The 14,772-nt window shown below is 41.3% G+C and overlaps 1 protein-coding gene across 5 annotated transcripts in view; it reads right to left on the bottom strand.

Annotated features, from left to right (window-relative positions):
- The window catches only part of SNAPC3 (small nuclear RNA activating complex polypeptide 3), a 70,281-nt gene that overhangs the window by 23,512 nt on the left and 31,997 nt on the right, over nt 1-14,772 (bottom strand). For 2 of the 5 annotated variants that reach the window (XR_009867643.1, XR_009867645.1), the window contains exons 6-10: nt 10,873-10,955; nt 8,012-8,176; nt 4,405-4,512; nt 2,272-2,806; nt 469-1,850 (exon numbers count right to left, since the gene is read on the bottom strand). Coding sequence is in view for 1 of the 5 variants with exons in the window: in XM_062208218.1 (XP_062064202.1) it covers nt 2,659-2,806; nt 4,405-4,512; nt 8,012-8,176; nt 10,873-10,955 (504 nt within the window). In the remaining 4 variants the exon portion in view is untranslated. Of the gene's footprint in view, nt 1-11; nt 1,851-1,898; nt 2,807-4,404; nt 4,513-8,011; nt 8,177-10,872; nt 10,956-14,772 lie in introns of those variants that run through there. The other 3 variants (XR_009867644.1, XR_009867642.1, XM_062208218.1) reach the window with 3 other exon arrangements.

A 14,772-nucleotide genomic window follows, 5' to 3' on the forward strand; every position in this document is an offset into this window, starting at 1 on the left:
GTAACATTCCAGTCACCTGTTTGCCTGCGTAGTCTGGCTTGATGTACGCACTCTACTTAAAGCACGTTGCCTTCTCTTCCACCTTAAACTTCATTTCAATAAGTTTTTTTGTCATAGGCTGATTGACAGATAACAACCCAAGAACTTACAAGAAAAAGTCTTATAACTACCAAGAAGTTTTACAGGAATAATGCCTACAGTCAAACAAATAGATAACTTATAACTAGCCATCAAAATGTGTGTGTGTATGTGAATACACAACACCTCTTTTGTGCTTTTGATCATTAGATTGCATTTTAAAGAGTAAATTATACATGACCCAACACAAATGACTGAAGTTTGGGACTTTGAACATACGTACCAGAGTACCTTTTAAGTCCTATAATTCTATCTGGTGATTTCAGCTATTACGGATTTTACCCATTTTTGTTGACAGTGTACAAAAAATATTTCTGCCCACATACTTACCTGGTTAAAGATGTTAGGTCAAGATGAGGTCCAACATCTCATCTCATGCAGAGGCAAAGGCTTTTTACATAGGGCTCTCTGTTGAGGGCTTTGCTAACAACTTATTTTGTCCCACTGGCCCAAGAATGGTTCATCTGTTGGAAACAGCAAAACTTGCATCATTGAACCCTTAAGAAGTGCAAAAACTGCTACAATAGGCTGAAATGTGTTTAACAGATGATATGAGATGAAAAATAGCTGTTTTTCTGGAGAGAGCTGCTAACATGTGCATCCACTATTGAATAAAAAATCTTATTTCTTAGTACAGAGAATATTGATTAGTAATGTTTTCATAATTGCTTTCCTTCAATAGATACAATGGTATTTGTAGTTTATTTAATAGTTAAAAGGTTGAAATAGGTATAAAGAATAGCTGTCTTGGATCACGGATATAGCTCCCAAAATACAGTTAGAAATTTCTTAGGTATTCCATCAAGTTCAATTCCAATGTAACTGATACACACTGGCAAACTGGGAGTAACCTGATCCCTCTTAGAAAAAATAAAAAGGAATATCCCAAAAAGTAAGAATCCCAGTAGCAGTAATTTTATGTTTTAACCAATATATGTCTTGTTTGGTAAAATGAAACTAGTTGGCTGAATCAAAGTAAATTTAGGTTGGTGCTGCGGCTCGCTTGGCTGATCCTCCGCCTGTGGCACCGGCACACCAGGTTCTAGTCCCGGTTGGGGCGCTGGATTCTGTCCCGGTTCTCTTCCAGGCCAGCTCTCTGCTATGGCCCGGGAAAGCAGTGGAGGATGGCCCAAGTGCTTGGGCCCTGCACCTGCATTGGAGACCAGGAGAAGCTCCTGGCTTCGGATCAGCGCGGTGCGCTGGCCGCGGCGGCCATTGCAGGGTGAACCAATGGAAAAGGAAGACCTTGCTCTCTGTCTCTTTCTCTCACTGTCTACTCTGCCTGTCAAAAAAAAAAAAAAAGGTAAAAAATTTAACCCATGGATTTTTGGAATTGGGTATATCATTTATCTTAAAAATTTGATTTTTTACAGCAGAATTTTCTGTCTGCTCCATGTCTGCACCACTGGATACATTAAAGTAAAAACGTAGGCACAACATAAGCCAGCCACGGAGCGGCCTCTTTAGTTCTTTATAATGATGCTCTGAACCAACGAGTAAGAACCCCATCTAGACATACCAGAAGCAGGTACTTCTCATCTTCACACCAACTGACTTAACTGGGTATGCCACATTTAAGTCCTTAAAACATATTGCACTGTCAAGCCTTAAGCACGCAGAGTTACAGGTTTCATTAGGTTTTGATTTTTATGGTAAATTCCTGCTCTTAGCCATCAAGAGTAATGTGCACATATGCTGAGTTTAAATATAACCTAGGGAAAAAAAAAGTGAAACGATTCATTTAAAATCTTTTATAGCATTCCTAAAAAGTCTTAAACAGTATTAAAATTATCACCTAAGAAGGTTTCCAGAAAACTGTTGCCTTTTTTCTTTTTTTTGCTCATAATTATTCAACAGTATTACTGCCCATGAATAAGTCAGCCAAAGCTAGACTTCCACAGGATCCTGATTTTTTTCACATGGCAATATAAAATCAGATAATATACCCAACATCTGTGCAGATTATTCCTGTAGTCTTCTTAAAATGTCCTATGTGCTCAGTTATCACAATTACAAAAGAACCCACTGTATGACTATATCACAACAGCTATGCTCAATTTATAATTTTGTTAAACAGTTGCTTTTATCCTTAACTTCAAATATCTAACAAAAATTAAGGTGAAGAATCTTTACCTCGGGAGCCTCAAGGTAGAAGGTGTAGCTCTCAAATTCTTCAGAGAATTTCCAAAATACTTCTACTACTTGATGTATCTAGGAATTCTAGCCTTAGCAAAAAACACTTGAGACAGAGCATGAATAGGCAAGCCATGGATTGGGAGAAAAGAATGAGAACATGTGTATGTACCTAGATTTATATTTAGGATATGGTAAGCACTTCAGTAAGATACACAACCCCTTCAAGTGAGTTAAACGTACTTTGGAGTGAATGAAATAACATTCCAGAACACTTGGATTACTTCTGTTCCAGGTGCATCTGTTCCTCGGTGGTGTATTTTGGAAATAAACCATCCAAGAGGATGGGGACTTGACAGTGGTGTACTTTACAGGAGAAGCTGTTATTTAATTAAAGGTTCCAGGATCAACATAAGGATAAGCAAGGAATTCCCCCAGTTTGTTGCCTTCAGAGTCATAGTGGAGCATTCGGAAGCAAACATCACAAAAGAAACATGGGTCTTGTGGTGCAAAACTGTCATTGTTCGTCACCCATCTGTGGTTTTAAAAAAAACAAAAAAAAAGTACATCATTACAATCAAGTTTTTCATGCTTTAACATGCCCTGTAGTAATCTGTAAATATAACATCCAGTATTGCCTTATTAGTCTACATACACTCTATAAGGCAAAGAGGCATCTAATACTAAGTAACACTCCCTGAAAGGTAAGTAGAGAAGACTGTGAATCTGTACCTGAAAGCAGCATACACTGGCCATGATATACCTGTCCCCCAAATAAACTTACTATGAACAATAATCTTCTGACAGGCCTTTTTTTTTTTTTTTAATTGTAAGTATGACTTTTTTTTCCTTCAATTTATTTACCTGAAACAAGACACCTCCCATCCACTGTTTTCCCTCACACATGCCCACAATAGCTGGGTTCAGGCCAGGCCAAAGCCAGATGTTGGCAACTCAATCCAGTTCTCCCACATTGGGGGCAGGGATCCAACTACTTGAGCTATTCCCTGCTGCCTCGCTCCCAAGGTACACAGCAGGAAGCTGGAATCAGAAGAGGACCGGGGACTTGAGCCCAGGTGTTCCAAGATGGGATGTGAGCATCTCAGGCAGCATCTTAATCATTATACCAAATGCCTACCCTACAGGCCATGAAAAACAGTAATTAAATGAGATGCTACAGACCTGATAAACTTTTGCTTAATTTATCTTTTTGGTAAATGAGTACTGATTAATTAAAACTCCCAACAGTCTTATTCTAGAACAGGATAAAATGTTACAGCCTAGAATATGGGTATCATTATATGGCCTGAAACCTTACTGTTCAGCTGTTTTCCTGCCTTTTTGAGTTCTGCATCCTAGAGAATACCTGCTGATAATGATTTATGTTATTTTCCTATTGCTCTTTCAGAAAAGTATATTGTGGTGAATCCAAAACCAGTTTTCAAACTTGTTTTGGACTCTGACCCACAATAAGAAACACTTTATAATCTAAACATAATCGTATAAAGCAAAATATGTATGAAATGTTTTGACCTCATAGTGATGTGGCTGTCATAACTTGATTGAGAAGCTGTGGGATTAAGCTGACTTTGAAAACTACAGATAAGCAGAAAGCTGGGCTTGTGTTGTGGCACACCGGGTTTTAACCTACTACATCCCAGACTGGGGCTCAGCTATTTCACTTCCTGCTAATGCACCTGGGAAGGCAGCACTGATGGACTCTATATACACTGATGTACTTGGGCTTCTGTCACCAATGTGGGAGCCTCGGATAGAGTGCCTGGCTCCTGATTTCAGCCTGACCCTAACCTGGCTGTTGAAGCCATTTGGGGATTGAACCGGTGGACAGAGGATGTCTTTATCAATCTGCCTTTCAAACCATGATAAAAGGCGGAACATGGCTCCTTGAGCACTGAAGTCATGACCCACCCCTGTATTTCTATATGGGTAATATGTTTTCTAATTTTTAAAAAAACACTAGTTTTAATTCACACTGATTTTGTGGAACCTCCTTGCATCTTACAAAGTACAAGCCCTCAGATCCACAATGGGAAAGTGAAAAAACCATAAGTCAAAATTTTAATTGCTGAAAACCAACAATACTTCCCAGGAAAAATACAGCATTACACTCACCTAGCTGTGTACATTTTACAAACAAAACATTTTCGGGTCCAAAGCCAGTGCTTCTTGATGAGAAGGGGATAAAGTGTCCTATCCAAGCAGTCGTCGTGATGCACAAGCCTTTTGTTCATGAGAAAATAAACATATTAAAGTGCAAATTCTTAAGATCTATAAAGGATTAAATACATCAAAATTAGATAATTTTTCAGTTCTGCTTATAGAAGATTAGGTAAACTGACTTGTAACACCAAGTTTGAATTGTATTCCACGAAATACTTCCTTCAAAAGAACATTTTGGGTTGAGAGGTTTTCTTTCCTGTGGGACATCCAACAGCTAGCTTTGAATATATTCTATCACATAATCCTTGGGGTTGCTTCACAGTTGCTACTTAGTGATATTTTTATCCAGATTACCTCTGTTACAACATGGCTATTTTTTTATTATCCCCTTTAGGATAATCCAAATCTGGCTTTTGGTATGATTGAACTGGCAGGATTTTAGTTTTAGGTGTGAGAATTGAGAAACTAGATTTTAATAAAATGCAGTCAGTCCCTATTCTGTCACTAATCAGGTATATGGCTTTAGAAAAAAATCCTTAAATCATGATAGATTTCAGGATCTTCATCTGAAAAATGAAATGACTGCATAAAATTATTCTAAAGCTCCCTGCCAATTCTAAAATTTGATTCTTAAAAGCTTAAACAGTAGGAGCCGGCCTTGCCAGCCTTGTGGCATAGTGGGTAAAGCTGCTGCCTGCCACAATGCCATCTCATATGTATAGCACCAGTTTGTGTTTCCACTGCTCCACGTCAATCCAGCTCCCTGCTAATGTGCCTGGGAAAAGAAGTGGAAGATGGCCCAAGTGTCTGGGCCCCTGTCACCCATAAAGCTCCTGGCTCCTGGTTTCAGTCTGGTCCAGTGCTGGCTGTCGTGGCCATCTGGGGAGTAAACTAACAGATGGAAGATCTTTTTCTGTCTCCCCTCACTTTCTAACTTTGACTTTCAAAATAAATCTTAAAAATAAAAAAATAAAAATTAAACAATAGCAGGGGCCAGCATTGTGGTACAGCAGATTAAGCTGCTGCTTCAGATATGGGCACCTGGAAAGGCAGCAGATGATGGCCCAAGTACTCAGGTCCCTGTCACCCACAATGGAAAGCCGATCAAGTTCCTGGGTCCTCCTGGTTTCAGCCTGACCCAGACCTGGCCTGCTGTGGCCATTTGGGGAGTGAACCAGAGGGTGGATGATCTCTCTCTCAAATAAGTTTTTTTTTTTTTTTTTTTTAAAAAAAGATTTACTTATTTATTTGAAAGGCAGAGCATAGAGAGAGGTCTTCCATCTGCTGGTTCACTCCCCAAATGGCTGCAACAGCCAGAGCTGGGCTGATCGAAGCCAGGAGCCAGGAGCTTCTTCTGGGCCTCCCACGTGAGTGCAGGGGCCCAAGGAGTTGGGTCATCTACTGCTTTCCAATCCATAGCAGAAAGGTGGATCGGAAGTGGAGGAGCTGGGACTCGAACTAGCACCCATATGGAATGCTGGCACTGCAGGCAGAGGCTTTACCTGCTATGCCACATCACTGGCCCCTTAAATCTTTTTTAAAAATGGTAGTAATATATTCAAGTTCACCATCAGAAAACAATTGAAATTCTTGTTTAAATTGCCTATAAAATTTCTCAACATCCCACACTGCCAACTTTTAATAAATACAAACTACTTTTTCTTCAGCAATGAAATACATCATTGTTTATTTTGTTGGTCAGTGCATCAAGAGATGTCCTTGCATTTAAGGGCTACGTCTCTTCCTTCAGCAGGCCATGAAGGCAGACTGTGTGACCTTCCACCCTGTGTTCATTATGAGGAAGGCACATTCTCGGGTCACGCAGGAGGAACAGCTTTACAAGGACATAAACATCCTACAGATCATATTGCAAGTCACACAAATGTGAGGTTTATATGATCCCTTGGCTCTTGTCTCACCAATCTCTCCTACAGGCAACTATTTCTTTAGAATTTAGCTCAACTCACGTGTGTAGAGCTACTATAATTTTAGGTAAGCAGAAACTTAATGTTTAAATTGTGACAAATTAATACTGCTTCCACCTAAGCCACGTAACCAACCTCACTTTTTTTTTTTTTTTTGACAGGCAGAGTTAGACAGTGAGAGAGAGAGAGACAGAGAGAAAGGTCTTCCTTCCATTGGTTCACTCCCCAAATGGCTGCTGCAGCCTGCGCGCTGTGCCAATCCAAAACCAGGACCCTGGAGCTTCCTCCTGGTCTCCCATGTGGGTGCAGGGCCCAAGACTTGGGTCATCTTCCACTGCCTACCTGGGCCACAGCAGAGAGCTGGACTGGAAGAGGAGCAACCGGGACAGAACCGGCGCCCCAACTGGGACTAGAACCTGGGGTGCTGGTGCAGCAGGTGGAGGATTAGCCAAGTGAGCCGTGGTGCCAGCCAACTTCACTTTTCTTTCACTGTGTAACTTTTTTCTAGCTACTTATTCTCTCTTGCTTATATCCGCTTAATTTTCAACATGCTTGTCTCTGATTCAGGTCCTTATTTTCTGATTAAATGCTGAAAATACTTTCCATATGGGATAAACATCAATAGGAGGTCTATCAGTTTGACTCCCCATCCCCAGGCAAGCTTCTGAGTCCTCCATGCTCCTTGGTTCTAGTCTCTGAACCAAGCTTATCTGGATCTGCCATGCAGCTAGCACTGGTGTTTCCTCTGTCCATCATTCTGAGAAGCCCTTTGGGGCTGCTCTCTGCTCTGCACTGCCTTTTTCATAGTTACTCTCGGTGTGAAGGACGTCCTCGGGAAGTTCCTGAGAATGAGTGCATAGCATATAAAATTCTGAGGACCAGTCACTAAGTTCCAAAGAAGTAGAAGCAGGGACTCTGTAAAAGAGTCAATGTCTTTGACTGATACAATAAAAACATGGATATATTATTGCTCCATGAAAAACTCAAAATGGTCTCTCAGAAAACAAACCAGCAGAGCAGAGCTTATTCCTACATATTGGTCCTTCGTAAGCTGATACTTCCTTAAGGTGGAAATGAAGAGTTGTAGGAGGAATAAAGGTAACAGCTATGGAAAAACAAACAAAAACCATGACTAGCCCCTCCAAATCTCTTTTAGGCCATTTAGCTTCTGCCCAATTAAAATCTTTGTTGAAACTAATTAAGACCGAACATTTGTCAAATATTAGAATTACTTTTCCTTTCCCCCAGTTCCTTTTCTGTCCTTCAAATTTTGGCAAAAGGACAAGATACCTAGAATTATAGTTGCAAATGCACAAAGGGCCTATATGCCTATCTGATAAACAGAATGGATGGCTACTACCTGAATAACAGCTATTTAATATAGAAATGGAGACATCTTAAAAATAATTACATATTTTAACCCTGCAATAAATAATAAAGTACTTTTAATAGATTTTCAAAAACATGACCAACAGAGTTACAGATGGACACAGAGAGTTGGCCATTGCATGGGAAACACACATTCATTTTTGCTGCTCTCAAACCAAGCTGCAGTGATGAGTTTTGCTGTTAACCACCTCTACTTTTATATTGTGAAATAAAGAGAAGGAAATATTGTGAATGCTGCCACTAACCTTATGTCGGTAATGACCACAACATGTTCACAATCTCCCTGGTGACAGTACAAGTAAGGAAAGCCCAGTTTAATATGCAAGTCATTGAAGGTGAAATCTTCCATTCTGGCAGTCTGAAACTTCCCATAGCCTCTATCATGGGACTCTGACCACTCAATGATTGTGCTGAGGGAAGAAAAGACAAGGATATAGCACACTGCTCCACAAAAACTTAAAAACGATGAACAGAGTTTGGGACTGCAGGATTTCATAGAACCTGGCTCACCTATTTAATAGGACAACTGCCATTTTGACATCAATTCCACAAACACTAAGTTCTTCCTTACCTGTTACAGCAGCAGTTCTCAAAATGTGGTCCCTGTGGACAAATCTGCCTTTGCAATAATACTACGGGGTTACCTGCCATCTTCAACACTGACCTCTCCAGGAAGTGAGTTTTCTGGAGGCTATGTGGTATCTATCACTTCAGTTTGGATGTAAAATGTATAATAATATCATTTTACTTTAAAAAAAAACTTCACATTTTCACAAACATGTTAACATACAATGAGATTATCTAATATTTTAATACCTCTTAGCCTGGTGCTCGAGCTGAGCAGTGGCCAGACCATGCATGTGAATGGCCCAGAGGTGCTGGTGAGCTGGATGGTGCAGGATCTGGGCACAGCACGTGCAGAGGTGCTGCTGCACTAGCGTGTCAGGGCAGCACTGGTGGACTGACATCTTGAAGCAGAGGTAAAGTCTAAAGCTACCCTGGATGAGCAGTGTGATGTGGCTGACCAGGAACAACTGTGAGGTGTGTTTAGAAAAGCAGGAGACTACTTTGGAAGCTTGGACATTTTGGTCAATAATGCTGGAGTGAATAAAACCTACAAACCGATTTGGTTTCTGTCATTAGTGTACTCTAGCCTGGATTATGCAAGTATGCAAAACACTGATGAAGGTAGTAGCATCACTGTCAACATGCCATCTTTTCTTAAACCTTGTGTTGATGGATTTGAGAGGGAGAGGGTGAAGGGTGAGAGGGAGGGAGGGAGAGACGGAGGAAGGGAAAGAGGGAGGGAGGGAGGGAGGGAGGGAGGGAGGGAGGGAGAGGGAGAGGGCTTCAATCTTCTGGTTCACTTCCCAAATGGGTACAACATCCAGATCCGGGCCAGGCCATAAACTCCATCCTGGTTTCCCACATGAGTGGCAGGGGCCCAAGCACTACACCATTCTCTGCTATATTCCCGGGTGCACCAGCAGGAAGCTGGATCTGGAGAGCAGCTGGGACTGAACCAGCACTCTGATGTGGGATGCCGACATCACAAGGGTGGTCAAATCAGCTAAGCCATAATACCGGCACTTCAATGTGCCATCCTTAGCAGGACAGATGCCTAATGCACAACAGTGTGTTTATGCTTCAAAGCATAGCATAACTGGACTCATATGCTCAATAGCAATGGCTGCTAATCTTATGAGCAGAGTTGTGAGACTGAATACCATCTGCCCAGACCTGTTTTTTAATCCACTGAAAAAAAAAGAAAATGTAGAACAACATATAGAGTATAAGAGTCATGTCACAGATGTAAGCTGTTACGGAATTTTGGATTCATCAAGGTTTGCCAATGTATCAATACCACTCATTAAAGATGATGCTTTAAATGGGGCTGTTGGAGTGGGTGTGTCTAGCCTAGCAGTATTTAATATGCCTGCAGCCTGTATCAGAGAGCAGGCAGAGTTAGATACCTGGCTCCAGCTTCCTGCTAATGCAGACTCTGGGAAGCAGTGGGAATGACTCAGTGATTGGGTTTCTGTCACTCACATGGGAGACCTGAACTAAGTTCCTAGGTTCCAGCTCCGGCCTATACCTGGCTCCCAGCTGTCAATGGCATTTGGGGAGTGAATCAGCAGATGGGGTGGAGGGGGCTCGCTTTCTTGCTCATGTTCTCTCCCTCCCCTTCTGCCCCTCTTCTGTCAAATAAATGGAGCCACATGAAGATCACAAGAAATTCATTTTCAAGACTATGATACAATTCCATGATATGTAAAAACTCAATGAACACCTTATATATCAGCCATAAATGAAAATAAGCACAAATGATTTATATTCAGGTCATATCTTTATTTGAATACAGCTTTTAAAATAAATTGAAGCTTTCTTTCAAGAATTTGACGTTAATTTTTTTCTAAGTGATGAAATAAGTGAATAAAATATGGGAACCAAAGCTGGGTTGTGGTCTTTATAGTCTAAGTTATGACTAAAACAAAGGATAGTCAAGGGATCTTCTGCCCTTCAGAAAACTTATTTAAATATGCAATTCATAAATGCTATTTTCAGAACATCATTTTAAAGGAGATATTTGATTTACTTAAACTGGATTTAATATTCACTATTCTTCTACATTCACATTTAAAAAGAGGGAAGCTGCTTAACAATAGCAAATACTTAATAATTTCTATTTACCATCTTTAAAAAGAAAAAAGGTTTAATATTTTATTTGAAAAGAAGAGTTGTAGAAAGACAGGGAGAGATCGTCTACCTGCCCATTCACTCCCCAAATGACTGCAACAGTTGGGGCTGGGCCAGGCCAAACCCAGGAGCCTAGGTCTTCCCACATGGGTGCAGGGGCCAAGGACTTGGGCTATCCTCTGCTGCTTTTCCAGGTTCCTGACACCCATGTGGGAGACCTGGTCCAGTCCTGGCTGTTGCAGGCATCTGTGGAGTAAACTAAAGTACAGGAACTCTCCCGTCTCTCAAAAATAAAATTTAACTCTTTGGCAAAGATCCTTAAGAGACCAATGATGAGATTTGTGGAGGTATCACTACTTTCAGAACTACAAATAAGAAAGTATTTTGAGAAGACTTTTGGAAACCATACCTGCTCAAATCTCTGCATTCTGGGTATCTTTTATCATTGTAAAATGTGCCTTCAAAGTAAAAGAAGGCTGATTTGTACAGGTCCTATAAGAGAACAGACAGTACCGAGATAGCAATTGGCATTAACACAAAGTTTATATATCATAAAAATCTCCTATCTATTACAATCATCTTATGGAACTTCCCAACATTCTCAGGTCATAAATTCTGTTTAAAAATTATTTTTTATTTATTAGAGATAGATTGATGGAGAGAATTCCCATCCACTGTTACTCTCCAGATGCTCAGGGCAAGGCTGGGGCAAGGGGCAGGAGCCAGGATCTTTGTAATCCAGGTACCCTACGTGGATGGCGAGAACCTGATTAATGAAGCCATCACTGCTGCCTCCCTGGTCTGCATGGTCAGGAAGCTGAAGTCAAGAGCCAGAGCTGGGAACTGGACCTAGGCACTGTGATGAGGGACACTAGTACCTTAACCACTGGGCGTGTTTAAATGTAAAGGAAACCTACTACGTGTCAAGTACTGTTCAGGGATCAAGGCATAAGATGTGATCCTTGTTGCTATTTTCAATTTTTATCCTATTGCTGTTTCAATAATTAGGGTTGCTTTAATTTTGTATATTCTCCTGAGATCAAGAAAGGAACCCAATTAGAAATTAAGTAACCCTGGGGCTGGCTCTGTGACCAGCAGGTTTAAACACTATTTGCCATGCTGTCATCTCATATCGGAGCTCTGGTTAGGGTCTCTCCACTGTTCCACTTCCAATCCAGCTAATGCACTTGGGAAGGCAGCAGAAAACGGACTAAGTACTTGGGTCCCTGCCATCCATGTGGTAGACACAGATGTAGTTCTCTGCTCTTGGCTTCAGTCTGGCCCAGCTCCAGTCATTGTGGCCACTGGGGAATAAACCAGTGAATATTTCTTTCTATTTTATTTTTTCTTTTAAAATTTACTTGAGAGGTAAAGGGAGGATGAGAGTGAGAGAGAGTGAACTAGCTCTTAACTGCTGGTTCATTCCCAAAAGCCTGTGAGGGCCAGCGCTGGGCTGACGCCAAAGCCAGGAGTCAGGAACTCAATTTGAGTCTCCAACATGGGTGGCAGGGACCCAAATGTTTGAGCCATTACCTGCTGCATCCCAGGGTACACATCGGCAAGAAGCTGGAATTGGGAGTAGAGCTGGTACTCAAACCCAAGCATTCCGATACAGGATGTAGGCATCCCAAGTGGCATCTTAACCACTGTGTCAAACACAGTAACTCATGAACAAACAACGTGAATTTCTATTTCTACTCTGGCAATCTTGCCCTAGGCACCATGGTCAGAGCACAGTAAACTCTTCACTTTCATTCTATCAGACTTGCCGACAGAGGGATAGATCTTATTCCTGACTACATAACGGAATCTCAAAACCACCGAAGACCAAGTCTTGACTCAGACTCATTAAATGACAGTCTTTGAGGATGTGGCCCAGGCCCAGGCCCAGGCATTTTCCCAAAACTCTCCAGAAACAATATGCAACTACAGCTGAGGACAGCTCTATTTAGACTCATCCTTCATCGTATGCTTAGAAATAAAACCCTGGATGAGGGTCGGAGACCTGAGTTCTTTTCCTTAACCTTTTGCTTAAGAGCACCGGGACACTGGGTATATAACAATCTTTCTGTAGACTTCTGTCTCCTCACCTGTAAAATAGGAATAACCATATCTGAATCTGACAAGATTGTAGTGAGAATCAAAAGCAATCTATGGGGGTCAGTGCTGTGGCACAGTAGGCTAAGCCTCCGCCTGCAGTGCCAGCTCCTGTTCCGGCTGCTCCTCTTTCAATCCGGCTCTCTGCTATGGCCTGGGAGAGCAGTGGAGGATGGCCCAAGTCCTTGGGCCCCTGCACCCACATGGGAGACCCAGAAGAAGCTCCTGGCTCCTGACTTCAGATCAGCCCAGCTCCAGCCATGGCAGCCATTTGGGGAGTGAACCAGTGGATGGAAAACTATTCTGTCTTTCCCTCTCAACTAAATTTAAAAAAAAAAAAAAAAAAGCAATTTTTACCTATAGAAAATATCCAATAATATATTAAAATATTTTAAAATCCTACAATATCTAGATATACATGATATGTATTAGATAAATATAATCTTACATATATAATACATGTTACATATAACATCTTAAAGATATCTGAAAATATTAAAAGAATTTTACTCTAATATTAGAATTTCTTGACTTATTTGAGGCTTCTATTTTTCTTTCTTACTTATCTTCATTTTCTCTTTTATAGCTCACCTTGCATTGGCATCAGTACTCTCACAAGTTGGGCTGTGCTGTTACTCCTTGGACCAGTCACTATATATCTCACTGACCCTCTACTTCCTCAGGTAAAACCTGAGAAAAGCTCTGACCTTCCTCACAGATAATTGTGGAGACAAAAAGATAGAATGTCATGCCTGGCTCCTACAACATCAAATCTGCCGTTTAATTTTTTTAAATTTCATTTATTTATTTGAGAGGCAGAATTACAGACAGAGAGAGAGAGAGAGGTTTTCCATCCACTAGTTCACTCCCAAATGGCCACAATGGCCAGAACTGGACCAATCAAAATCCTGAAGCCAGGAGCTTCTTCCAGGTCTCCCACATGGGTACAGGGAACCATGCACTTGGGCCATCTTCCACTGCTTTCCCAGGCCACAGCAGAGAGCTGGATTGGAAGAGGAGCAGCCACGTCATGAACCAGCACCCATACGGGATGCCAGCCCCAGAGGCAGAGGCTTAGCCTACTATGCCACAGCGCTGGCCCCTAAAATACTTTTTTTCTTTTTTAAAAGAGTTGTTCATTTATTTGAAAGTCAAAGTTACAAAGAGAGAGGAAGAGACAGAGAGATCTTCCATCTGCAGATACACTCCCCAAAAAGGCTAAACAACCAGGGCTGAGCCAGGCTGAAGGCAGGAGCCTCATCTGGGTCTCCCCCATGGGTAGCAAGGGCCCAAAGACCTGGGCCATCCTCCACTGCTTCTCCCAGGCCATCAGCAGAGAGCTGGACTGGAAGTGGAGCAGCCAAGAAGTCAACCAGCGCCCAGATGAGATGCCAGCATCACAGGCAGCGGCTTTACCTACTATGCCACAATGCTGGCCCCTTAATATATTTCTAAACCTTTAGAAGAGGTAAGCAAGGACTTTAGAAAAAAAGGTAGGGCTGGCACTGTGGCACAGTAGGTTAATCGTTTGCTTGAGGCGCCGGTATTCCATATGGATGCTGGTTCTAGTCCTGGCTGCTTCTCTTCTAATCTGGCTCTCTGCTGTGACCTGGGAAAGCAGTGGAACATGACCCAAGTGCTTGGGCCCCTGCACCAGGCTCCTGGCTTTGGATTGGCTCAGCTCCGGCCATTGGGCCATTTGGGAAGTAAACCAGTGGATGGAAGACTTTTCCCTCTGTCTCTCCCTCTGTCTGTAACTTTACCTTCCAAATAAATAAAGTCTTTTTGTAAAAAAAAGGTTATAAAGGATATCTATTGTCTTGTTTTAGAAAAAACCAAGTTTAGTATATATAAAATTTTGTTCATTATAAAATATTTCCAAAGAACTCTGTCTTATGTAATTTAAGTAGCAATGTGTTTTGACATAATTATTAATTACAAGGTAAACTCTAAAATGCTAACATTTTCCATGTAAATCTTAAGTTATCCATTAATAACGTTCCCTTATCTCAGTATATAAATGGGTATTATAGAAGATATGAGTAATGTCAATAACAGTTAATTTTCATTTTCCATAGAAACTAATCCCCAACCAGTTTCTCTATGTTGTCAGTACTTTAGCTAGTTTAGGTGGTAGGGAGGAGGCAGGAAACAAATATGGAAAGACAATTTTAAGAAATTACTTCTGTTATTAACCTAATGTAACCTCTGA

This window comes from Lepus europaeus, chromosome 12 (assembly GCF_033115175.1).
Source record: "Lepus europaeus isolate LE1 chromosome 12, mLepTim1.pri, whole genome shotgun sequence".
NCBI classification, from domain to species: Eukaryota; Metazoa; Chordata; class Mammalia; order Lagomorpha; family Leporidae; genus Lepus; species Lepus europaeus.